At 43.8% G+C, this 27818-nt stretch overlaps 1 protein-coding gene across 2 annotated transcripts in view; it reads left to right on the top strand.

Annotated features, from left to right (window-relative positions):
• BMERB1 (bMERB domain containing 1) overlaps positions 1 to 27110 on the top strand; it is a 1034991-nt gene extending 1007881 nt beyond the window's left edge. For both annotated transcript variants that reach the window (XM_069647125.1, XM_069647126.1), the window contains exon 6: positions 25381 to 27110. In XM_069647125.1, the coding sequence (XP_069503226.1) occupies positions 25381 to 25493 (113 nt within the window). In that variant the 3' untranslated portion in view covers positions 25494 to 27110. The remainder of the gene's footprint in view (positions 1 to 25380) is intronic.
• The last annotated feature ends 708 nt before the right edge of the window (positions 27111 to 27818 follow it).

Here is a 27818-nt window from a genome sequence, read left to right as displayed (position 1 = left end):
GTAAGTTCAGTTTCTGATATCCAGTGCCATGCAATAGATGAGGGTCCAGTGGGCATACATACTGTAAAAAGGAGTATGCACACCACTCCTGTCACCCAAGATAGAAGGTTTCTGAAATAGATGTAGAATCACTCCTCCATTGTTTTGTCTCGGCTGTATTAGTGTCTAGAGCATAGAGTCTGCAATAGTGGCTGTCTTTAGTGGAGCCAATTGTGGCCAAAAATAAACGGCACCATCTAGTAGATCAAAATCCCAGATAAGAAGACTTCCCCTTCCAGTTCATCTCTGTACTAGGTTTCCAGCTGTCTGAAAATGGGAATGCGTTGAGGGGAAATCGGCCCTTCCAGAGTAATACAGCAGTGCCAGTCGCACCCATCGCACGCATACAGCCATCTGGACGGAACGTCACGCCTTCATTCTCTTCAGTCTGTTCAAGAAATGGCCTGTTTGCAGAGGGAAGGTGTGGCTAAGCTAATTTCATCAATACTTAGAAGAAACCTTAACGGTTGGGATAGTTTAAGGAAGGCATTCTGGGGGGAGTCAATGTTAAATCTATGTGAGGCAGTCTGTCATGGCCCCCCACACTTGCTTTAGAGGACCGTTTGAACTCAAAAACATAGTTAGCACTTTCTTTTACTCATACAATAATTTGTCTGAGGCCAAAGCATAGATTAGCTTCTGGTCTAATATAAAACCTCATTTTGCTTAGTCTTTTTGGGACTTTCCATTGGGTTTGCAAGCCTTTTGGTCTGCTCTCTTTTAACCTCAGGAGTCTGTTATCCTCCAAGGTCTCATTGTCAATGATGTCAGATCTCAAAAATGGAGTATTGGATGCTCTGCAACCCCATGGCCAGTCTCGGCCTGGGTGCTGCCTTGTATGCAAATGAATCAAGGTTTTCTTCCAAATGTCTTATTTCATGTGGAGCAGGACATTGCTCCTCCCTTTTTTGACTTCATCATACTCGTGACGCCATAGCAGTAGTTTTCAATGATCACCATCAGATAATCTAACTGGCTGTCCCTGTTACTCCCATGTTTGAATCCATGCTAGCTCAAATGTACATCTCCTCCTCAGATGTGCCTTCGATGTACAGACACTTGATTATTAATCGCCCCACTTCTTCACATTATTCTATTGTTAATAATCTCTTAGCCTTTGCTACAGATCTTGCCCAATGGCAGTCTAATCTCTGAAAGGGCAACTTTAACCACTGGCAGGAACAATATCCTCCCTCACCAGTAGCCTCAATGTATATTTGCATGGCCGCTTGGGGTCTCTTGCAACTTGTTCCAAGGCCTGCCCACAAGCATGGACACATGTTTTATTTGACTTACTATAGAGCCATATCTTTTCTGACGTCTCCTCCCTTATTTCGTCAGCTCACTCATTGTTCTTCATCTCCTACAAGCAATAAACTCGTAACCCGTCTGCAGTGCAACCCCATCAATTCAGCTCCTAGCATAGAGCCCACGTCTCGCGCTTATAATCTGCCCTTCTGATATCTTTGCTTTCACTTCCATCGGTTTACTCTGATATTAAAGCACCACTTAAGACATCTCCTCTGAACGCCAATTCATCTTCACCCTTGTTTGATGTCACTAAAAAACCTTCAAACTGCAGCCCATCGAGCTAAACGCCATTGGTGGTGGGATAACCCCCATTTGATTGTCTTCGTTATAGAACACTATATAATGTCAACCCTCACATTATTTCAAAGACCAATCAACTTATTTCTCGTCTCACATCAAAGAATTATCTAATTCCCAAAAAGAGATTTTCAAGATGGCAAAGGAACTATCCAACCATCTTTCTAAAATTCACCCCTTTCCTTCTCAATCATTAGCTAATGATCTCTGGAACTTTTTCAATATCAAAATGAAGGATATTGACACTAAAACAGCAGAGCAGCCTTGCAATGAGCCTACAAACTGTACCTACAGTGGCATCTTCCCATATACACCATGGGGCCCCTTCACACAATGAACCTTGAACTTGGTTCTCATTGCTATCACAGGACAAGGTCTCATCCTCTTGAGCATCTTAAGCAAGACTCTTCCTCTAAAAACCTGCTGGTTGCCCTTCTCAAACAAGCTCAGCTATACAGGTTTTGACATTTCTGCTCAACTCATCTCTACAAGAAGGTGAAGTTCCTACACCGTTTACATCTGGTATTCTTTTCCCTCTAGTTAAGAAGACATCATTAAACCATTCTATCCTCTCTAATAAAAGGCACATCTCTTCTTCCAGTTCCTGCTAAATTGCTAGAATTTACAGAATCACCCCTTCTTCACAATGTTCTTGATTCTTCTGCTCTGAACATTTAAGAAACTGGCTTCCACTCACTAGGCGCACAGAGCCTGTATTGACTGTGGCCTTCAATTACCCTTATGTGTTGGCAGTGACACTGCGCTCATTACGTTAAATCTCTATGCATCATTTGGCACTGTGAATGCACCATCTTGTCACATAGCCTTGCGATAATGGGCATCAGGGTACTGTGCCGTCATAGTTTTCTTTTTTTTTCTGAATAATCCCAAACTGTTCTACTTTCACACAATCCTTTCACATCAATGCCCCTATTCTGCAGTGTACCCCAGAGCTCAGCCCTCTCACCACCACTGTTTAACCTCGATCTTCAGCCTCTGACACAGAGCACCCATGATAATAGCCTTTATTTCTGCTCTTATGCGGATGACACAGATCATGTTCCATCTGGACCAAGATGTGGGGAATATACAATGTCCTACTTTAAGGACTACAAGTGGGCCATCAATATGTGGATGGCACGCTACTGGCTGAAATCAAATAATGATACAACTGAAGTACTAATAAAGAAGGATGGGCCTCACTTATGGGGCCCTTCAACCTGTTCCTCTCAAATGGCACCAGCTTGGATCATGTTCCCTCTGTAGGCCATCATGGCTCCTGATTAGACTCTAAAATCACTATTAAACTTCAGATCAATACAGTGGCAAGTATATTCTTTTTATATATGAAACATCAATGTAAAACTATTCCCTTTCTGCCCATCACACTTCACCCCATCATGGTTTCGGCTGTAGAAACCTGCCAATATATCCAGGCAGCGGCAGCAGAGTCACATATATTTCCATATAGTTTGGAAAAAATTTGGCTTTGGAGGTCCGGTCTGTCAGGCCTACACAAATAGACTGAGCAACAAGAATTATTTAGCTTTGTACATGATAGACCATTTGTCGCGTCTTACTGAGTTGTGGTCAGAAAGCCACATAAACCACTATCAAAATTAGTATTTACGAAAATACTCAGATATTAGACAGCGCCAAGTCAGCGTTCAAAAACATGTATTGGGGTCCCACCTAGCAGCCAACGCACGTTAGAGACTGGTATCGGAGAATAGTCAAGGGATTGAACCCAGTTATTGGCAAGCATCAACTCAACAATCTAATGCGAATACACATTTGAAGTAACAAGCCCCTGATTTGATAAATGCTTTCAACAAAGCCGAAACACGTGTCATCACCGAGGGCAACTATTTAAAATAAATACATGTTTTTGAACACTGACTTGGCGCTGTCTTATATCTGTGTATTTTAGAAAATATATTTCCATTTAGCTATTCAGAAATGGACATAAAGAACGGGGGAGTATCCCCTCCCAGAAACGAGATCCACGGCCCCTTCCAGAGCACAGATTTCTCAAGTTTTTTGTAGGGGTTTTACACAATGAGATTCATACAGTACGACAGCAAGATGCATTTAGTCTGTTACATTATCTCCCAGCTTAATCTTCACACTGAATCTGTTGGTTGTCTCCATGAACACCAGTCTGGCTTTAGAGCAGCCAGAAGCACGGAAACTGCTCTCCTGAACATCTGTGAAGACCTGCTCTCTAACCTTGATTCGAACATTCTTTCTCTCCTCATTCTCCTCGATCTTTATTCTGCTTTTGATACAGGCAACCATACCATCCTGCTCAATTGCCTCTGTGATAAACTGCGTATCACTGATCAGGCCCTGGACTGACTGACCTCCTTTCTCCCTGATCGACTCTCCCGGGTCCAGTTTGGGTCCTTCCTTTCCTCTATCTCTCTCTCTACCAGTGGTGTACCCCAGGGGTCTAACCTCTTTCCCTGGCTTTTCAATCAATACCTGGCACCTCTTGCCCACCGCATCGCTGCTCTCTGCTCCAACTTTCAGTGTTATGCTGATGACACCCAGCTCGCATTCAGGCTCCTCTCTGCCGCCTCTACTCCTTCTCTCATTCCAAACTGTCTGTCCGCAATCCAGGAGAGGTGTGCCGCCAATGATCTCTACCTTAATGCGAGAAAGACCGAGATCCTCCTCATCGGAACACCAGCGCCCTCCTTTCCTCTCTCTCTGGCCGCCCACTCTTGGCCCTCTTCCTACCTGTGAGAATAATAACATTGGGGTCATCTTCGACTCCACCCTCTCCTTCTCTCCTCACATCTCTGACATCCATAAGAAATCAAACTATCAGCTGCACCTCCTCAGAGGTATTCTTCCATTCCTCTCTTTCCCCCAGAAGCTCACTGACTCCAGAGCTCTGGTCTTCTCTAGGCCGGACTAATGCAACAGCCTTTTTCTAAATCTTCTTGCCTCTACCCTCCGTCCTCTACAACTTATCCAGAACAGGACTGCAAGACATGTCCTTGGCCTCAAGACCAGAGATCATATCTCTCCAGCACTGAAATCTCTTCACTGGTTCCCAGTGGTGGCAAGGATCAAGTTTAAGACCCTCTGCATCGTCCACAAGGCTTTCTGGGGCCTGGGACCGCACTACCTCCAACCTAAACTTGTCCCTTCTCTAGTCCTCCGCTCATCCACCTCCAACTCTCTGAGGGGCAGTCGCATTTCCAAGGAGAGAGTTGGAGGCAGATCTTTTTCTTTTGGTGGGGCCTTTTCCTGGAACAGCCTCCCTGCCTCTCTCAAACTTCAGCAGAACCTCCTCCGGTTCTGGGAGCAACTCAAGAACTTCCTCTTTGCTTCCGCGTTCTCTCTTCCTCTCCCATGCTGATGACCTGGTCCATGCACTGGTCCCCTGGCAACACTCTGAACTTGGGCCAAGGTCCCTTCATGTCCACTTGCACCTCGCACTGCCTCTTGCCGCCCCCCCAGCACTTGAGGTCTGTATCTGTAACCCTGTAGTCCCTTCTCTCTGCACTTATGAGCCAACCATTGGCTGCACTTTCTACTACCTGCACTGAGCGACCCACTGGCTGCACCTTTTGATTACCTGCACTTCTCCTCCCACTCCCCTTTTGTGGCACTTCTCCCCATCCACTTTCTTGCACTTGCGCGATCTGAATCACACAAGGCCTAGTAAAATCGTTATATTGTCCTCCCTCCGTTTCCTCCTCCTTGTTTTGTTGCACCTAGAAACACTTGTGTAGAGGCACGTTATAAATGCCATATCATATCAACAAACTTCCTAACAGAACCATCTACAAGCGTTTGGGTCAAGGCTTAACAGCACCATGCAAGGTCTGAACAGTTCTACTCTGCCTCTCTGACACAACCTCTGCCTGAGCAGATCAAGTTATATATTGGCTATTTATGTTGTTTTGAACTTAGCTGCTGTGAGCCCTTAACTTTGAATTTAACAGTGTGGAACTTTCTTAACTTTGAATTTTGTCACTGTGACATTCTGTCACTTAGAACATTGTGGCTGTCAGTTGTTAACATTGAAAATTACCACTGGGGGAGCTTACGAACTTTGAATTTTGCCACCAAGATATTTCTACATTTCAATTTTGCGTTCAGAGGTCTTTGCCATCTTTGCACCTTGCCTTCTTTAAATTCTGCCACTGTGATCCTATTCTTTCTCACTTTGAATGTTGCCACTGTAGGCTCTGTCTCGCCAAATGCTGCCACTGTGAGGTTTGACACACTTAATTGTACCACAGTGGCACCCTGCCACTTGGAACTTGCCCACTGGTAAATGTTGCCACTTTTAAGAGCACGCCACCTTGAGTTCGCCATCCAACCACTTTGAACTCTACCACTGTGAATCTCCCACTATTAATTCAGGAAACTTTGAACTTCTCATTTCGAACTCTACCACTGTGAAACTGAGGTTCCCACACCACGAGACTTTTCCACTGAGAGACAACCACCACAGAGAGGCTTTCACCACTGTGTACCACTACAACGCGCTAACATAGTGGGTTACAACCATTAGGAAGCTAACGCCACATTTCAACACTCGCCACTGTAAGGCACCAAAGTTACGATGTTTTACGCCTATAAGACCGTAACACAGTGAGGACTTGCCACTCTGTGAATCTACCATTGCAAGACCTTGCCGCAGAAAAACACACCAGCAAACAACCCCCTGGGATAAGGGGACATGTTTGCCCCTGGGATAGGTCTTACTACACACTACGCCCCTGCTCTATGCTGGAATAGCACAAACACAGCTCAATCAAATTTTGCCAGCTGAAACGCCAACAAACCAGAAATCTTAACCAAGAAAAAGTAGCCACCACCTATAAAATCGGTACCACTGGACATCAAGAAGGGAAAAGAGAAAAAACCCTGTCGAGGACCAGGCAACCCACCAAGACAAGACCTTAACAACCAACCAAAATGGAAAAACATACCCAGAATCAAGCAAGAAACCTAGCCTCTAACCAACAGGCTCACACCGCAAAAATGCATTGTACCAAGAAAGACTGACGCACAAGAAGCAGCCAAAATAGAACAAACCAAACGGAAGACCAACCATCTCAAACCACCACACCTTAGAGCCAACCAACACCAATAAACAGCACACCAAACTGCCCACTGGATGAAAGCCCCCCTTTACTGGAACAAGACCAAAACCACTCAGCTTATCGCGCTACCCATCAACTTACTACCTTAGTCACACAATCGACCTCCCACAAACACTCAAAACACATAAGGAGGAATAGTGGAAACATAACGAAGAGACATGAAATCCACAGAAGCACAACTGAATGAAATTAACTCAACAGACTGTTCATCCCAAAAAATTGGCAAGACAAAGAATCATCAACGTGAGCAGGCAGACGACCCCGAAGAAAACCAACTCAAAACACAACTGTCTAGAACTACTCAGCGAAGAAACAGAAGCAACAACACTGAATGCAGAATCTAAAGGAAAAACAAATCTGTTAGCAAGATTTTTCATTTTTTATGCCAAATTCCCTTTTTGCTGGACTTCTGGACCTTTTTGTCTGTTCTCCTGAAGAAGGGGAACCTTTTTCCCCTCATTCATTCTTTTGGTTCCAACCATGGGAACCCTGTTCATTGTGTTTTTACTTTGTTTAATGGAGGCATGCTTTCCTCCATACTTTTTAAAGGAATCTGTCATTTACTTTTGCAGTAGCCAGCACATTTTGTATAGTGTTGCTGGGAGCCCTTCTGGCTTTCCGTTTTATAGTGTTTAATTTTCCTTGTGAGAACTACTGTTCCCAAGGATAGAAGTATACTTTTATCCTTCTTACCCTTTCTTTTGTAAGATCAGCCCACGCCACCTCTGGGGAGTCCTGAGGGGTTACATAGTATCTCCTTTCTCACTGCTCTTGTAGCATTTCTATTACATTGACAGGCATACCTGAATGGCTGGTGGCAGTGGAAGTGTTCTAATGCCTTTCGTGCATTTTTCATATCATGGCTGTGTTCACAGGCACAGTAGTGCATAGAAGGGTCACCATTGACCCAAAATGGCAGCTATCTTTTTTTTTGCCATTTCTTGTGCGTTTGTCCTTTCTTTGTCCTATCAACCTGGGTGGGGGAGGCCCGTATTTGACTTTTGTCTTAGGCAGGAATCCTTTAGGAAGCCCACCAAAGCTCCAGACTGTCTTTGAAGACAGGAAATGAGGGAGGAGTCCAAAACTCTGCAGCCCTTTGCCTTCTACCATGCCTCCCCGGATCCAGTTCCAACTGGGAAGCAAGCTGTCCTGAAAGGACAGCCACCACCCAAAGTTTGAATGATGTCCAACTGTTGATTGGCTGGATTCGATTCCTGGATAAAAGGTGAGGATCCTCAGGCAAAATACAGGCCAACCACTGGAATAGAAGAACCAAAGAAGAAGCCGACCAGAGACACCTGCAGCACCTTCCAGCAACTGGTGAATCCTGCTGAAGTGACCGCTGCTGTCCTGACCCTGTTTTCAAATCTACAGGAAAGCTCTGAAGAGGATGACTTCCTCCATTGGACTGGTGGGCATAATCATTCCTAAGACAATCTGCAATTTGAGCCATCCCACAGCATTCTGTGACCTTACTGTGCTGCAAAATGCCAATACCCTCGACTTGCGACCATCCTGTAGTGCATCATCGTCCTGTGAAGATCCCCCTTCTCCAGCACGGGGCCTGGCATGGATTCACATGCTCATGAATATTCCCCGTCGTCAGGCTGCGAATCCTCGGTAAAAGAAAAAACGGTTTCAGTTTTGTTTCTAAACTGTCTTTCTCCTATAAACCAATCAATGAGCTCTGGGTCATACTGCCCCCAGCCAATGACTGCCCTCTACCTAAGCCCCTATTCTGGCAGCCATCTCCATGCCAGACCCATGCTGGAGAACAACAGTTACAGGTAAGTAATTTGTTCCTTTTCAAAGTCTCCTCACCAGAGTGCAGGACTGAGCAAGCTAGGAGAATCAATCGGACAAGAACCATTCTTCACTGCTCTCTCTGAAAAGGCACCAAAACCACAGATCCATGTTGGAACATGGAGAATCCTTTGTTGGAGGCCTCCTCTCCTTCACTGCTACTGCGACATCCCTTCCAGAGTACCTCCTTTTGTCACTCCAACCAAGAAACAGGAGAACGGGTCCACCCCTGCTGCATCGTGCTAGATGGAGGAGTACGCTATACGGAAGAATTCGCCGACCCGATGAATTAGTGCATAAGAGCAGATGAGAAACAAAACACATCGCACGGACCGGACCGGACCGCCCTGAACTGCGTAATGTGCAGACTTTGATGTGGAACGCAAGGAATCGTTGTAAGAGCATACTTCATTTCACACCCCACGCTTACTCTCTCCTTACACCACCACTCAAGTAGAACACAGAGATACTATGACACCATTCGGTATATCTGTTCTCATATCAACATCCGCTGCTCACTCCCCATCACTCTAAGTAAACATTGCTGGTTTCTCACCCCCAGCCAAGCGTTCCCGTCAGGCCTAACGCTGCCTCACTCGGACTGGATAATCTCCTGCCAGATCGAACACATACTCCTGATTCCTCAACCACCACACCTATCGCTAGGACGCAGCTACCACAGAAATTCCGCACCAGCTGCACACATACCTGGTGCGCACACGCACCATTGACCCTCTCTAATCTCTCCACTGACCCGAACCTCTGTTCCCAAGGGCGTTCAACCTACCAGCGCCTTCAGACCATACCAATGGTATATAAGGCGCTATATAAATGCAAAATAACAATAACAATAACAATCGTGAGGGAGTCCAGCTGCAATTTCTTCATCCCTCCTAAGGTGGGGCTCAGGGTAATACTTACTGTAGGGGAGTCATGGTATCACAAGTATGACACTGACACAAAAGGTACAATTTGTAAAACCTTAATTAAAGTTTCTGGGTTCGGAAAAACTCCTACGTTGTCCTATAACTAGGATGGGAGTAGTCTCGACCATCAAATAGTAAATAAAACAGTCCTAATAGCGTGCATCAAATCAAAATGGCCTTTGCTAACAAAACCTAATGCCTTCCCTATCTCTTGTACAAAAAGTGTATGAAAGGTGATATTTTTGTAAAGGAAAATCAGTGTTAAAAATACAATGAATAAATGTGGCTGAGTCAACTCTTCTCCCCACGTTAGACAGCACAGATTAAGTCGGTCCTCGTAGGCATCATGACACACTCTGGCTTGGGTCATCAACAGTTCCGAACGTGGACCGAGGCTCACCTGGCCTTCCACATTAAAGTCTCTCTTTCAGGTCTTCCAAACAACGTTTAACAAAGAGTTCACGTCAGTCCCTCCCCTGCCGGGCTCAGACCTCTCCAAAACAAAAGTTCACTTTGGTCCCCTCTGTCGGGCTAAGACCTTTAACAAAATGTTCACAATGGTCACCCTCCGTCGGACTCAGGCCTTTCACAATAAAAGTTCAACAATTCTTGCAGTGGTGCTCTCTTCCCCAAACCTATTAGACTTCGGGTCTCACTCAGTCGGGCTCAGACCGTTTCTGGTTGTCGAAGACTTTAGAATGTGCGTGGCTTTCTCTACACTTGTCTATAGGCGCATTATAAATGCCATAGCATATCATACAGACCTCCGCAGTACCACTTTGACCCAAAGTTCAATGTTCAGCTTTTTACTGTCCCCTTCTCTCAGGGTTAATTTTGATTACTTTGCTTTTAATGTTCACTTACTTTATTGCTATAAACAATCCACATTTCACAGAGACTTTCGTGTGGGCTACTTCCTTTCGCCGGACCACTCTGTTACTCAGTATTGCTGTTTTCACAGCTGTCCTAACTTCAAAGTACATTCACAGGTCTGCCTTTCTTCGCGTATCATCCACATTCGTGTAGCCTTCACTTGCGATATAATGTTGCCACTTCAATCTTTCCTTAACACACTCTCAGGTCACTTGTCAACTCACAGGCTGTGTCTGTTCTTTTCTTGTCTTTACAGTTTTCCAAGTCACGAGTTAAGGTTAGTACCACAAGATTGGCCTTGCCTCCCCAACTCTACCATTCACTCGGGAGCGTTGCTGACGTCTGTGAGAAAGCGGAGGCGTTTCTCCCAGTCTATTCCCAGGGATCCTTTGTTCAGGTGGCCAGAGGAGGGCCATCGCTCTTGGATCCCAACCCTGGGGGGGAGACGGGCAAGGCAGGAACACCTGGGCAGGGGGTCCTTGGGGACTAGGGGAGACACGCCCTCTGGTGAGACATGGTATTCCTTTCATTCCGATACACTCCAATCTGACATCCCCTCAGTTGTCATGGTATATTTTCAGCAGAGTTCCATCATATCCCAGTACCTTTCTGTAAGAAAAAGGAGAAAATGACCACGGAAATTAAAACCCAATAGAAAATCCATTTACCTATCAATACATTTACCCCCTTCATCCGGACAAAAATCTACATTATGTTTCCATGATCTCCAGGAAAACCTACAACTACCACAATCCCTACTTCCATTCTAGAAGTCCAACTACTCGGATGAAGAAAGGCAGATGGGAGTCATGAGGATTACCCATAAGAATCAATGGGTAATGGATTCCTATGGGCAGTCTCCATGTTGTCCTGATAATGAGGTCAGGCAGAGTCATTCAGGGAGGGACTACTACTCACACCTGACTCCAGTCAACTCTTTCAAAGAGTATAAAAGGTCAGCCACCCTGGCACAGTGTGGCAGGTAAGCCGTGCCCCAGGGAACCAAAACTCCAGCTCAGATTTCTGGTAGAGTTTAAACCAGTGCTTGCTTCCTGAGTGAGTTCCAGAAACCCAGGTAGTTGAGGGGCAGGTGCTGGGACCCTGACTTCAAGTGAATCCCAATTGAGGACCTGCTAACACCTCATCACTGAGGGCTAAAGATAGAGACCCTTTGACTCGAGGGAAGCTAAGGCAGGATAAACTGTTGTGTCAAGAACTTTATTTATGTCCCAGAAGTGCATGTTGCTGGTGAAGTGGGAACAAAACCTTGAATTTGCATTCTGGGACTTGTAGTCCAAAGAGCAAAGCTGTGAGAGTGGTCCGGCACCTCGTGTGTGCCCAATCAAAGGTCTCTATAAGGTATCCAGCTGAGAAGTGGCAGAAGTTAAAGAGTTGTCATGAATTATAAATCAAAGTGGTCCTGTGACGGGTCAAGCAAAATGCTGCGAATAGTCGAAAGTCTCCAATTCTGATGTCAAAAAGGATCTGAGCCTGGAAGAGGGGGATCCATGGCCCGAGCCTGGATGAAAGAGACCAAATTGTGAACATTGTATGAAACGGGATCTGAGCCAGAGGAGGGGGATCCATGGTCCGAGCCCAAAGGAGGGACACGAATCGTGAACTTATGAATATGAGAATCTTGACAAAGGAAAGGAACTTTTGTGTTTTGTTTGCTACATCAGACCCTCTGCAGTAAGAGACTTTGAATGGCAAAGAGACTTTAGCACAGAAGTTCCTGATACTGAGATATTGAACTGTACGAGTAACAAAGGGAACTACAAGTACTAGCAGTCGGCCGATAAGCTTGTTAAATACGGACAACAAAATATTGGCAAAATTATTAGCTGTTCGTATAGAAAAATTGCTTGAAAAACTGGTACACGCTGATCAATCTGGTTTTGTTCATGGACGTAGGACTTCTAGTAATGTTAGAAATCTATTGTTGTGAATGGCGCAGGCCCGAGATTCAATGATGCTGAAAAAGCATTTGACCGGGTGAACTGGCAGTATCTGTTTTCTGTCTTGCGTGCTATGAACTTAGGTGAGGAATGCATTTCGTGGATTACCCTGTTGTATGCGTGTCCAACAGCCAATGTCAAAAGGAATGGACAATTGTCGACTTCTATTCAGCTACATAGAGGTACAAGACAGGGGTGCCCGCTATCGCCACTGTTATTTGTTTTGGCCATTGAGCCGCAGGCGATTGCCTTAAGGTGTAATGCTGGGATACGAGGGCTGAACTTCCGGGGTGCTGAACAAAAGGTATGGTTGTATGCGGACGATTTGCTGGTGGTATTGAAGGATTTGGCTACGTCATTGCCTAATCTGATGAGTCTATTGGACAGGTTTTATGGTGTTGCGGGGTACCAAACTAACTGGTCTAAATCCGAGGTCTTACCCATTACACGACATTGTGATAAACGTTTGGTATCTGACTGGGGTTTTCAGTGGAGTGCCAAAAAATTGAGATATTTGGGTGTTTGGCTAACCCCTGCGATAGAAGATGTGGTGGGAGAGAACATGAAGGATGTATGTATGGACCTGAAAATGAGTGTTCAGAGATGGTCTTTATTACGATTATCGCTTTGGGGCAAAGTTAACGCTGTGAAGATGACTGCAGTTCCGTAAATTAATTATATATTGGGCATGCTTCCAATGAAAATAAGTCAGTTCTATTGGAAGAAAATTGATGGCTTGCTGCAATCATTTCTTTGGGATGATAAGCCACCAAGACTGCAGTTATGGAAGTTGCAATTGCCCATGGAAAAAGGAGGACTTGGTGTGCCAAATTTTAGAGCTTACCATCTGGCCTTTTCTAGCCGCTTTGTTAACCCATTCTTGGAGGAATCACCGGATAGGTGGGCTGTGGTAGAGGCAAGTCTATTGGGTCCACTTCACCCAAAGGCTATCCTCACGGCCACGAATAGGCACTGTTCAATTGACTGTGTTCTTGAGGGACACTTGGAATAATATACATAAAATGCTGGGCTCAGAGGCTTTGAAAACTTCCCATACTTCTATTTGGTTGAATCCGGGAATAGTTGAGAGGGGTAAACCTTTTTTGTTTTTGGCCGGAATGGTCCCTCAGTGGAATACATTGGATTGGTGATGTTCATAAGGAAGGTAGATGGGTTGAGGGGGAGGAATTATGTGCCAAATTTACTATAGCCGGCTATTCCAGTGGTGATTTCAGGAAATTAAAAAGATGTATAAAAGAGATGGATGGGCAAGGAGATACTATTGTGGACCTCTTTTTACAGAAAAGTGAACCAGGTGGCGGTTCCATTGCCAGCAGAATGTACAACTGGATTGTGTCCAATTATAGAGAGAATATAGGCCTAAGAGCAGAGTGGGGCAGGAGGTTAGATAGTGAGATTTCTTCTGAGATGTGGATGGTGATGTGTGCTAACGTTAAACTTTGCTCGATTAACTTAGAAGAACGTTCAAGGCAAATTAAAATCCTCAACAGAGTGTATTGGAGCCCGGAGAGATTGAAGATGAGAGGTATGTTGGATTCGGATGACTGCTGGAGCTGTGGAAATGGAGTGGGAATCTTAGAACATATGATATGGGACTGTATACGTGTCCGTGGATTGTGGCAAGATGTGTGTAACATATGCCTACGGTTTTTACATCGCGATATTGCTCTAGATTTCAAAACGATGGTCTTGGGTTGTGACGATCTACTTGAAGATCTTTCAGTCTCTCAGAGAAAACTTCTATTCAGGGGGGCTTGTGTGTGCAAGAGGATGATACTGAGGAGTTGGAAGTCTCGAACAGCACCAACGGTTGTGGAGTGGATTGAGGAGATGAATTGTCTTGCCAGTATGGAAAGGATAATCTACAGGAAACAAAAGAAGCTTGGCTTGTATGCTAAGATCTGGGATGAGTTTCTAAACATGTACTAGTTCATTGTTTGTAAATATGTGCTCTATTATATGGGTGCCTTTATATTGTTTTAATTCCATTGCTTGCTCTTTGCTGTTTTGTCTAAACTACAAATAAATAATTAATACATTTAAAAAAAAAAAAAAAGTAAAAAACATACAAACACGTCTCCTATCCACTGCAACAATTGAATTACCAATATTTTTGTGGAATGAAACCTGTATATTGCAGTACTCTTATTACATTTAATGTAAATTTGGTTTCATGGCCGGCAATCATTCTTTCCCAAAAGGCACTTGATGACAACCGGTCGAATGACCCAACTGAATCACCCAGGTATTTAACCCTTGTGTCCCAGGTACCTTTGCAGAATCTCAATAAGTGCTCAAGCGTTTGTTTACTTGGGTCTGAGCATTCCATATATAGACTCCTATTTGCTTCTGTGAGACCCCATTTAGTCAATACTGCGCCCGTCTTGATCAAATTCAGGCGTACCCGCAAGAAATTCTGCCTTCCTTTCACATCTGGGAACTTCGTCAGATACCTAGGAACAAAACCCTGCTTTTTCCCATACTTAAAAAAAGATGTGGGGATGGAAGAAGAACTCACCGTATCTGATGTAGTGATCCAATCTCTTATTGTTAGGGCTTTCTTGACCTTCAGTGAGTTTGTGATCAATGTGTGTTTGTCTTGTTCACAGTAGATAATAGATTATCAGCCAACTGTCTAAATTCTCTCAAAGTTATGGAGGTATCTGAATTCAAGTTATCTAGAAGATCTTCGTACAATGTAATAGGCAATGGCGCCAGAATTGACCTATATAGGGAAAGTAATTTCCACTCCGCTGCAATCTTAAGAGATTTTAATCCTAATTTATATCTGAGTGTGGCCGTCTGCAGGCCTCTGGGAAAACCTAGTACCTGCTTCCAGATGTAACTCAAGTTTTTGCCAATCTACTGACCATAGTAACGGTTTTGCCTCGATTCCATATAGTAGAACAGGAATAATTTTTGCCACGTAAAACTTAATTATTGGCATGACTGAATATGTACCATACAAATTCAAAATCTTCCTCATTTGTGCTATTAGTTGTGTGCATTTGGCCATTAGTTCTCCATACTGTGTCCCAACTGTAGGGACCGCATGCAAAATAACGCCAAGATACACAACTTCTTTTACCGCAGGAATCAAACGACCACCTATTGACCAAGGATATCTTGCTCCTTTAATGCCCTTGCTCCCAAAGGCTATAACCCTTGATTTCTCTGTGTTTACCACCAAATCATTTACTTCCATGTACAAATCAAGTGCATTCAGCAATCTTTGCAGACCGACAGGAGTCCTATCTAGTAGGACAATGTCGTCTGCGTACATAAGCCATTTAATGGATAATGAGCCCACCTTAGTGCTCGCCAGTGCTGTGGACTCTATAAACTGTCCAAAGTCTCCCAGATAAAACTTGAAAAGAATTGGTGCCACCATACACCCTTGTCTTACTCCCCTATTTATACTTATATAATCTGACAGGTGTCCCGCTAGATTGAGTCTTACTCTAGCTGAATTTCCATCGTGAAGGTTTACTAGAATGTTTATCAGTGTTTTCGGAGCCCCTTTCTGCTCCATCTTGAGCCAGAGCTTATCCCGATTCACCATGTCAACGGCGCTAGACAGGTCGACAAACGCACCGTAAAGTCTACCTACGTTTTTTTTATCTTTATGGTTTGTTAGGGAGGCTAGTATAATACCATTCAAGGATGTGGAGTGACCTCTCCTAAACCCTGTTTGTTGTTTGGGAATTATGTTATTCTCTTTTGCCCAGGTTTCCAATTCTCTTAGTACTAAACTAGTGAACAGCTTACTCTCCACATCCAACAATGTAATTGGCCTGTAACTTATTGGATTTCTACGATCTCCCTTCTTGAAGATAGGGACTATGATTGCCGACCTCCAGGAGGGGGGAATCGATCTATTGTCTATCACTCCCCTAAATAATGTTTACAGGATTTCTGCCCACAACATCCCATTTCCTTTGAAGACTTGATAGGTGAGGCCATTAGGACCCGCAGATCTGGACGCAGAGGATTTATTGATCAAGTTCAGGACGTCCTCTCTATTGATCGAAGTTCAACCACCACCCTCAAAAATCGGCCCTCCATGTGGTTTATGGTATTTATCACCGAAATGGGTCAACCAACTCTATTCTGGTACAATATTTGTATGAGCTATATCTTGATCAATTTTGAGTGGGTTGATAAGAGACCAAAAGTTGCGTGATGAGTTGTTTTGCAAAGCACGCAACATTTCTTCTCCATCATTTTGCCACAGCTCTTCTCTATGATGTCTGGACCAACTCCTAAAGTTGTTTTTATTTTTTTTTGTCTCCACTGCATGATCTAATTTACTTCTTGCCATCTTTCTTGCTAGTCTTAGTTGTCTCTGTGTCTCACATTTTTTTGCCCATATTGCTTCATCAAAATGATGATTATGGGTTTGCTGATGACCCTTTTGAATGATCTTTGGGCAATAAATTGACCATATGAAGTTGTGGAAAGTAAGCGGCATACAGTTTTGATATACCACTTCAGGGATATCGCAATTATGGAGTCGGTCCAGACCATCATTTAGACGAGCGCCTTCTTTCTGATATTTAACCAGGCGATTTTTCTTGGCATTTACAACTACTCGATTATCCCATACCTCTATTGTATCCCTACAGCTCCAACTGATTTGTGTTACCAATCACTTGTGGTCACTTGTACCCCCATCTTTGACGGAAAAATGTTTACATTTCCCAAACCAGTTTGTGGATAGGAAGACATAGTCCAATATTGACTCTGTGTCCTCCCCTCCCCCAAGTGGTGGCGGGCGGAACGTCCCCTTCTACCGATCCATTTAGAAGTTTTAAATCCCATTTGTCAAAGAAATCTAACCACTTTCTACCATTGATTGGTATTTCTTTCATTTTCCCCTTGCCACCTCTATGTTTAATTTTTAGGCATTGAGAATTTAGGTCTCCTGCAACTAACATGAAAGCCCCGGGGTAGGTAATCCTAATATCGCTGAGGACTACCGAGATCGATTCTAGGAATTCCAATAATTATTCCCTGGCCGGGTTCCAATATAAATTTATAATTATCATCTCCTTAGATTATGCATTACCGGGGAGAGTGACTGCTCTTACCATACAGATTCCTTCTTGTTTGTAGGGTATTGCTATTATTTCATTAAATAAAGCCCTTCTACAAGCAATCAATAAACCCCCCATTGGTTGACCCTTGGCTTTACTATATGCTGGTTGAATTGCCAAGTTGAAACCCTCGAGTTCTTGTGTGTTAACTAGCCAGGTTTCTTGTAATAGAATCAAGTCACTCTCCCCGAAAAACAAAGCTCTCATTTCGTTGTTTCTAAATGAGCTGGAGCCTCATGTGTTCCAACTAGTAATTTTTAGATTTTTACTACTAAAGAGATGCCTGTGCTACCCCCAGCTTCTGGCAGACTTGCATAATTATTTCTGGTAACATTGGCCAGGATAGTGGTTGAGACCCCTCTTTAGATTGGCCATCTTTGGTTTCCCTGGGCAGCTCCATTTTCTTCGGGTCCTTCAACTACTGTGCCATGAAACTTAGTCTTGTTACTCCCAGTCACCCTCTTTCTCGGCCCAGTGTTTGTGTAGAAAGAGGGGGTGGGGGTTTGGACATCACTGAATCCTAAACAATAGGATGGATTAGGTGTACAAAAAAGAGGGAATACAGTGTCTCACCATCAGCGGCCTCACCCCCACTACCCAAAGACCCCTCACCCAGGTCATCCTCCCCGCACTGGCCCACTTCCAGGGTCTGGATCCAAAGGCGATGCCCATGCCCTGACCATCTGCAAGAGAGATGCCCAGTCACTAGTGGGGTGAGACACCCTTTGGTTTCTCACATTACCTAGAACCTTTTTGTCACACCTTTGTTGCTGGAGTGCTGGTTCTGGTGTTTGGCTGTTCACCCATAATGTTCGCCCAGGCATAACACTTGTGCGCCAAAATATAGGGAGCATTTTTCAAGGTCCTTGAAACCTTTTTGAACCAACAAAGACTGTGTACTTACTTATAATTGAAGAATCCTCTGGAACTTTGCCTTTTCTGTATCTGCTTTACCTCTAATCTGACTCTGAATAACTCATACCTAGATAGGGATGGACTGCTAAAGCAAGCCTTAAGACCTCTGAAAAATGAAATAAGTCTTTTGAAGTACTGACCTGCAATTGTTAGTGTTGCTTAACCTTTTATTCCTACAACAGAACATTTTCTTAGTTGCTTTAACAAGTGATTTTATTTACCTTGAACTGTATTCATTACCTGTACAAGTCTTAACTTATAATTTACTCACCTGAAGTATTGCATTGGTTTTATAGTGTGTTGCTTAGTTTAAAATAGTACTTACCTGAGATTTAACTTTAACCATATGTATATAAAATAAATATCTATTTTACTATAACTACAAGTGTGTAAGTGTTTATTTGGGACTGCCTATGTATATAATTATTTCTTTGTACTTACCTGCCGCTCACATCTCCCTCCTAAGATAAGCCTGGCTGCTCTGCCATACTAGCAGAACCTTGAGAAGTACAGACTTATATTAGAAGTTGGGGCCTGTATACCAAGGGGATAGTTTTACAAAGTCTTACAATAAGTGGACTTTAGAAAAACTGCCATAGCAGAATCAATACCAACTAAAATTACCAACGCCACCTTCAAAAGACAAACAAAACCCACAAAACAAAAAGATAACACTGAAACCTAGCTTAGGTTCAAAACACTGCACATAGATACAATAATTCCTAAGTGAGGAAGGAACAGACATCCTATTCCTCACTGAAACCTGGCTAACTTCAAGGTAGTCGCACATGAATCCCCACCCAACAACTTCAAATTGAAACAAACAGAAAATGAAAAAGAGGAGGTCTTGTCATTGCATATAAAGTTCACCTGAAGACAGCACCACTACTAAGCACCCCGAACTGTGAATCACTCCTTCTGCACTTAGCCTTAAACTACCGAGCCAACTTTTCATTCCTACTCATCCACAGACAACAGATATATATGCCTACTTTCAAGGACACACTTGTGGATGCCATCGCATCATCACCATAAAATAGGACCACCTGGTCATAATAGGAGACTTCAACATCTGGTTTGAAGAAGAAAATGCCAATTTACCTAAAACACTAACAAATCAACTAGCAGCGATTCATCTACAACAATTGGTAAAAGGAGTAACACACACAGCAGGGCACACCCTAGATACAATCTTTTGCAAATGAAACCTGGTCACAACTGCACCCCCGATGCAGATCCTCTGCAGTGACCACCTCAGAATACCCTTTGTGATCCACCCGCCAATGCGAATACTAACTAACCTCCCAATAACTCCTCCAATTCAAGAAAGAAACTGAAAATCCATGAATTGTGCAGAATTAAACACCAGACTGGAATGCACTGAATCATCAATCACAGTCTTGAACTCATCCAAAATGGAAGAAAGAACTGAGACAATCCAAAAATGAATAAAAAAAACACTAGATGCCAATGCACCAGAAAAACCATTCACCCTCTCACTAAAAACAATGACGAGGTGGTTCACACCGCACCTCAAAGCCCTGAAGAAAACGAACAGGAAACTAGAATAAGAATGGATGAAAAACTACGATCAACAGAAAAAAGAAAATCACAGACCGAAGACACATACGATACAGCTGAAGTAGTCAAAGCAAAATAAAATATGACAACAAACGTATCACATACGCAAGCAACACCCAGAAAGAGATGTTCAACATCATCAACGAACTAAGAAACCCAACTTCCTGCAATACACCCACACACTCTCAAAAACTGTGCGATGACCTTGCAGTCCACTTCCAAAACAAAATCTTAACCATCCAGTGAGTCATTAAGAGCATGCCCAAAAACACCCCAAACTCCCCTAAAAGTCACGAGCATAGTGAATAAAAGCAACAGAGCCATATCCCTAGCAGATCCTTGCCCACCAGGCATATAAAGACCATCCGCACCCAAAAAACACCTGCAGAATACTTCTGCAAACTTGTCAACAATTCACTAGAAAAAGGAAATGTGCCATGAGCCTTCAAATTGGCATACATCAAGCCACTCCTTAAAGACACATTCGGGAAACGCAGAAGACTTAACTACAGACCAATTTCAATCATCCTGTACCGGGCAAAACACCCAGAAAGCTAAGTCTACGAACAAATCCTGGAACTCGTAGAAAACAATTGTATACTAGACCAGACACAAGTTGGCTTCAGACCCATGAGAGGAACGGAAACAGCATTACTATCCATAGGGTATAATCTAAAAACCAACTTGGACTCCAGCATCACATTGGCACTAATCTTACTAGATCAGCAGCATTAAGCACAGTGCACCATGAAACACTCATCAACAGACTCGAAGAAATTGGAATCGGCAACACAGCGTTACTATGGTTAAAATCCTTTCTAACATAAAGAATAGGAACAACGTGGCTAATCCCCCTTCAAACTCAGCACCTTGCACAACAGCCGTGGAGTTCAACAAGGCTTATCACTCTCACCACTGCTCTTCAACATCTACATGACCGCTCTCATCAAAAGACATGGTCTCATCACTTGCCACAACTACACAGATGACAGACAAATCTACAAAATAAACCCTAGTGGAGAACAAGCCGTATTAACTTCCTAACAGAATTAAACCATTGGATGAGTACCAACAGCCTTAAACAACCCAGACAAAAGAGAAATAATATTCACGCCCAACAACACGTCGAACCAACACCACATGCCCTTTCCTACCAAAATGGTAAATCGACTGAAACCTTCCAAAGTGGTTAAAAACCTCTGAATATTAATGAACAATGACTAAACATTCAAACCGCAAGACAACGCAGTAGCAAAAAAGTGCTTGTCCCACCTACAGATAAATCAGGCATATACTACCTTTGTAGAAATATACTACCTTTCATCACCATGCCAGCAGCATCCATCTCCGAATGCTGAATACCTTACCAAAAAACGACAGTGAATACAGAACACAGCAGCAAGACTACTCCTCACACAGACCAAGAGAGAACACATCACACCAGCACAGAGGATCCTACTTTGGCAACAGTCCAAAAAAAAAGTGTTCTTCAAAACACTCTGCATAACCCAAAGAGCAGTCCACGGCCAAGGAGTGGAATTCATACAGGGAAAAATCTTCATCTACAAACTAAAGATGAACATGAAGGGCCAGCAACGACATTCAACTCAAACCAAAACATACTCAAAAGCAGAAACCTGGTGGATCAGCATTCTCCTGCATATCCTCAAAACAAAAAACAGAAGCCCACCTAAAATTCAGAAAATTGCTAAAACAAGTGTCTTTTACTTGGCGAGCTAAACAGGAAACATCTTTGAAGGGAAATAGCCAACACAACACAAGATAAACACCCAGAACAACTGAAAACCCAATGACCCGTAACCTGGATGCCCCAATGAAATAAAGCATGTTAACACAAACCACCATAGAAGAATATGAATGTGCCAGACCAACATAACCACAGCACAGAAGGGCACTGACTACTAACATCACAAACCATACAAAAATGTTCCAATATCCTGCATCAGCAACACCCAACTAAACACAACACACTAGAGAAAATGTAACTCATTACACACACATCATCCCATACACACTCGAACACCACCTATCCCATACCAACTAAACACAAACCCTGCGCACAGTGACAATTTCTTCTGAACTGAAGCTACTGTGATGAATCCGATGTTGTCACCAGTCCTTTCCTGGCGGTGACCTCTCCTCATGTGGCCAGGGGATGGCACACTACCACTACCTGATCCTGAGCCTGCGGCAGCCAAATGAGGGAGGATTACATGGGGGGGGGGGAGACAACCTGTGGGGGAGTAGTGAGACACCATCAAACAAGGCATGGTATTCCCCTTCCTCTCTTGAGGACACCCCAGCCATACCCAATGCCCGCATGGCATTTTGTTACACCGCCCCTCATTTCCCTAGAAAAGTTACTGAAGACCTTTGAACAAGATCTGCGTGTGAACCATCAAGATCTGGCTCTTCCATAAGATTAATCAAAGTATCTTCTCAGACTCTTCTGACAAGTTTTTCAGACCAACCTGCCTTTAATGACTTCTGAGAAGTCTTACAAAAAGATGGACTACCATTCCCATAACCATGGGAATACTGGGACAAGGAAGACTCACTGTTGAGTGATGCAGAGCGGAAAAGAGTACAGGCTACGCTCTAGTTCTACCTATAACTCAGAGATTTAAACCACAGCTACAGCTGAATGCAGCGTGCTTCTGCTGGAGAGAGAAAGCTGCTTCTCTCAGGATGAACCGAGAGACTAAAGGGCTGAAGAACATGTTGCGGAGCCAACCGGCTCATGAGGAAAGAGAAAGAAGGCTTACTGAGCTGGAAAATACACTGCTGCAGGAACAGCAGAAGTCAACACAGGGCTCCTGGGCGTTTTCAGGTGTTACGAGACACTGTTTGCCTTACCGGCACTCGGCACAGAACAGAAAAGCCCAGCACCAACCGCCAGAGAAGCCGAATGAAGGCGGCGAGATGGGAAGAATCATCAAACGACCCAGCATCGACTTGCCACGAGAGACAATAAGCATGCCAGCAAGAGGCAGCGAGTCCCAGAAAGGGACTTATTGGCAATATTGCCAAAGGTGAATTACTGCCAAGAAAGCACATGCAATACATGAGAGAGAAAGATGCCATGAGCATTTCTTTAAAGGGGAAAATAGATCAAAAGCAAAGAACTTTCATAGTGATGAATGTATGCAATACACAAGAATTTGAGTGGATTTCGGTAATCCGCGCTCTGCCCTCTAAAAATTGGATGACTCTTATTGAGGACATTGAACTAATCTTATACCAAATAACTATTGATCCAAGCATGAATTACCGAAATCCACTCAAATTCTTGCTTTGCTTTTACAAGGTATTTATGGGTGGACCTGACAGAATGAGTAACGCAGCTTGCCGTCACACATAAATGCAGTGGTCATAGCGCACTTCTAAGGATACAAACTCATACGCTGTATGCAATAAACATGAGAAAGGTCCTGGCAAGATAATATACCAGGCAAACCCAGTGTCAGATAAAGTAAACATAAGACAGTCTTACTTTTGGGAATGCGTGCAGAGCCCACACGAGAAAAGCCCTGGAAGGAGAGTGCACCAGGCAAGTGAAAGTTGTAAGTTAACGCATTTGAGGAAGCCCTGGCAGGAGAGTATAGCAGGCAAAGACAAACTGAAATCAGGACTAGTATAAAAGTTGTGGGAGACCAAGAATAGAACAGTAGTAAAACCTGGCAGGAGAGTACAGCAGCTATTCTGACGAGGAAAAGCCAAAGACCCCAGTTGTTTTTGTGGCTCGATTGTGTTGTGGAACAAGTGAAACACAAGAAACTGATATCTTTGAATCTACAGCAGAAGGAAGAGAAATCCAGGGGAAGGGAACCACTCTGGGATAAGGAACTCTATCCTCCTGGAACATTTATTCATCATGCAAGGCCAAAGACATGATCCCTTCACCTTTAAAGTTTATTTTGTTAGCGAGTGAGGGCCATCCTAGTACTTTGGACATGGGGAGGTTTTACTTTGGACATTCTGACCTTTAATTTTGGTTTTAGGTAGGGAAACACCTCGAGGGCAGGGACAGAGAGGCATTTCCCCAACCCCTTTTATTTTAATTAAAGTATTTTACCAATACCAGGAACCCCTTGTGTCCAAGTCTCATTCCTGATTCATCGCACTACTAACAGCACACCAAAGCTGTCTCCCTCTCTATACCACTAAGCCCTCCCAGCCCTCCTTTTCCAGATCTGCCATGCCATGCCACCTGGAGACCATGAAAATGGCAGCGGTGCGCAGTAGAAATCACAAACCCATAACGTATTATTGATTTATTATTGTCAGGCTCTCCGTACCCTCCCTGGCCCTTAATACTGCCCCCTTTCTTGTGTACTCACCTGTTTCCATCGAACCGATTTACCCCGGATGTAGCCACGCACTTGTTGGACTGTCACCTTCTCTTATTCTTATCCATACTGCTCTTTGCCAGAAATATTGGTATCTTTGTTTTGATGTATTTTATGTTTCTGTATCAAACACTATAATGGACTTACTTCATTTTCAAAAAGATGTTCTACTTTTATTTTCACTATGGTCATTTTTTTGCAGTGTCCTGTGTACCAACAATTCTGTCCCTGTTACAAATTCATAGTGTACAAAATATGATTAGCACCACCACAGTGGTCTCAAAGCGCGTAAACCTTATCACATTTGAGGTACATTAGCACCAGGGCCAGGGGAGGAGCAACCAATCAAGTTGCTTGGATCGCGGCCTGAATCAGAGGATCTAATCCTGTGTTCCAAGCAATTTGATGGCCGCTTCCTCCACCCCTATCCGCCATATTCCCCCCACCCTCTATTCCCATTCATTTTCTTGTCCCTCCAACCCCCAGGGCCACTTACCTGCTTAATACGGCAGTGACGCCTGCTGCCTCTGCTTGACTCCGACTCCCCTGCTGGGCCACAATGGAAATGGAAGAGCGGCTCCACTTGGAGCCCCTGTCCTGCAGCTCTGTGGTCGCCATCTTGTGTAAAGTACTGTCTTTAAATGAACGGGACGCTGCAAGGCGACCTGTTCATTGAAAGAAAGTACATTTGTCTTAACACCCTGGGTTGACAAATTGGCAACACGGGGTGCTAATAGCAATAATCACCCGTTCCACAGGCTTGAACAGGTGATAACGGCACCACAGACTATCCTTATAGGCCTTCTGTAAGCTCGGGCCTTTAACTCTGGCCCCAGGCCGTTATCACCCGTTCCAGCCCGTGGAATGGGTGATTATTGCTTAATTAATTCCCACCCAGGGACAACAGGACCTTAGTTTGCTTAGGACACATTGACCAGAAAATGGTGTAATGCATTATGATGACAGATTAAAACATGTCTTCAAGAGAGCGAGCCCGCCTATAGAATGACCGTCTTTGCTAGCTTGCTATACCTGACCAGATTGTGTTTTGTGTCTCACAGGTGCTCCGCCAGAGAAGAAAGGAGATCTGCCGCCCGTTAAACCATCTGTGGCCAAGGCAGGAATTGCCATCATCAAAGACTGCTGCGGGGCAACACAGTGCAACATTATGTAGTGCCTCATTTGATTGATATCCAGCCGATCTCCTAATGAAAATGGGTAGCCAACCCGTCACCCTATAGATGTTTTGGCCTACAACTCCCACAATCCTTCAACATGGATTATGCTGGCTGGAGCTGGTGGGAGTTGTAGTCCAAAACAAACCATCTAGAAATGACTACATTTCCACATACTGTAGTAGCAGTACATGTTACAGTAACTTGCTTAGACATATCAATGGTGGTCCCTTCACCATTGCATGGGTCAGTTGTGTGTGCATGCCAGTAAAAGGAGTATGTATATACAGATATACCCATGTTTGTATGTGGATATCAGCTGTCCTATGATGGGAGCATATTTGTATAGCGTGCGAGGGGCTACATTTTGACTAGAATACAAAATATGTTCCACATTGTACGCATCAATTATTAATGTCAGAAATCCAAAACTTTATATAGCGTTTGAGAAGTTATCCTTACAACGTCAGTAGCCATTGAATTGCGTCGAACAGGCCTCAATATTTTTCATACAGTGGTCAAGGATATAATATTCTGTACAGTGCAATGAGTGGGTAGCAGTCAGTCTTTAATGTTCAAAGCTAGCTAGACCTTTGTATAAAATGTATATTTCCTCATGACAGCAGTCATGAAACCGTTGCCAGTCCAGGGAGGGTGATACGGTTATTGCAACTGGGTGACTTATTAAATCAGACTGAATATTTAATGACATTGTGGTTACTAACAAGCTGGGCATCATTTCACAACAGACTGACCTAAATCGTCAACATAGATCATTCAATAGAACACCTCTGGACAAACACAGAGGCACCAAACGTTCGCTCACCCACAGGGGCGATTGTGGTATTGTCTCACGGAGGCGTGTGCGGGCTTGCGCCTTGCAAACAATGCATAGCCAAATCATGTATTGAACCACCTGACACTCAAGGACCTCTTAAGAGTTACAACATCCCATACTAAATGGATTTCCTATCCTTTTGTCGCACGGACCTCGAGTGTACAGCAGGCCCCAACATGTCCCACAGACTAGGCCCAGAAAAGTGCATTCTATGAGCAGATCAGGGAAGTGGTTTGCTTTAGTTACATAGGCCGAGGAAGACAAAGGTTGCCCGGGGAGCGGTAATGGAGAGCATTTTTTCTTTTATTGGAGCTAATCGTGCTCAATTTTCAGGCTTTGAGTCGAGTGTTTGGAGCAGTTCCACCAGTCACGCCAACCCGCTGAATGGCTTCAGGCACTCCTGGTATTTCCTGACCGACCTGCTGCAAACCAAGGACCTCTCACAGAAGAGGGAGGGCAAGTCTAGTGCCAAACAGAGCCGGGGAGGGGAGGGATGCAAAGGTGGGTTAGTTCTGCTCAATGTCCTCCCACGGGTCACATGACCCTCGGATCCCACCTAATTTCTAAAAGACCCCCACATCGTGAAAGCTGAGGGGTCCGATGCTTTCCTCCCCTTCAGACCTGCAAAATGTGTTCGCACCTGTCTACTATGGGCATTTCAAAGCCTGCATATTCAGTGTTTTCTTTCATTTTATGAAGTGCTTTGCTGTTTTTATTTAATCGGCACTGTTTTCACAATGTCCTTTTTGAATAAAAAAAATCCTATGCATAACCTTCACTTTAGGTGGCATTGTGTTCCTTCCTTGAGGCAATCCTTTCTATGCATTGTACAATAGCATTTTGATCAAATTTGACATTCTCTTTATATTGTTTTATTCAATGTCTTTGTTGTCGAAGGAATGCCTTTCTGCTGTGAGTTCGGGGGCGAAGAAACAAATGATGGCGGTTAAAATAAAGCAGGCACAGAAACATGTTAAACCTATCGAGAGGTATAGAAAAGGTGGTAGTGGTGGCCATTCCCATGCCACCTGCCCTTACTACACACTGCCAGAATTGTCCTTTTTTGTTTGTTTGGAAAACATACTGCATCAACACAACTTTCCATGGTTTTAGGCCTATTATATTGGGAGTAAACAGATCTCAGATTAACATGTGTACACTGTGTGCAATGCATTTAATAGGTGGTGGATGTTTATGCATAAGTTAAAGGTGAGTGTGTGTGTGTGTGTGTGTGTGAGAGAGAGATTTTGATATGCAGCCATGCAAATGCAAATTTCTACTAGGTCGCAATTTTGACCTTAATATACCAACCTTGGATACTCTGAAATCAATATATTCACTTTATATTAGAAACATTGCACTCAGTAAAAACTTAAATCGACCCCTATTAATGTAATTGGCGATCTATGTAAAATCACGACTTTTTCCTTTTGTACAATGTGTAATCCACCAATGGCTCAGTGGGTGCAGCACGAGCGCGCAGCTC

Source organism: Ambystoma mexicanum, chromosome 2q (assembly GCF_040938575.1).
Source record: "Ambystoma mexicanum isolate Mex_15411 chromosome 2q, UKY_AmexF1_1, whole genome shotgun sequence".
NCBI classification, from domain to species: Eukaryota; Metazoa; Chordata; class Amphibia; order Caudata; family Ambystomatidae; genus Ambystoma; species Ambystoma mexicanum.
Note: the sequence above shows the minus strand (reverse complement) of the source record. Positions and strands in the feature narration are given on the sequence as shown.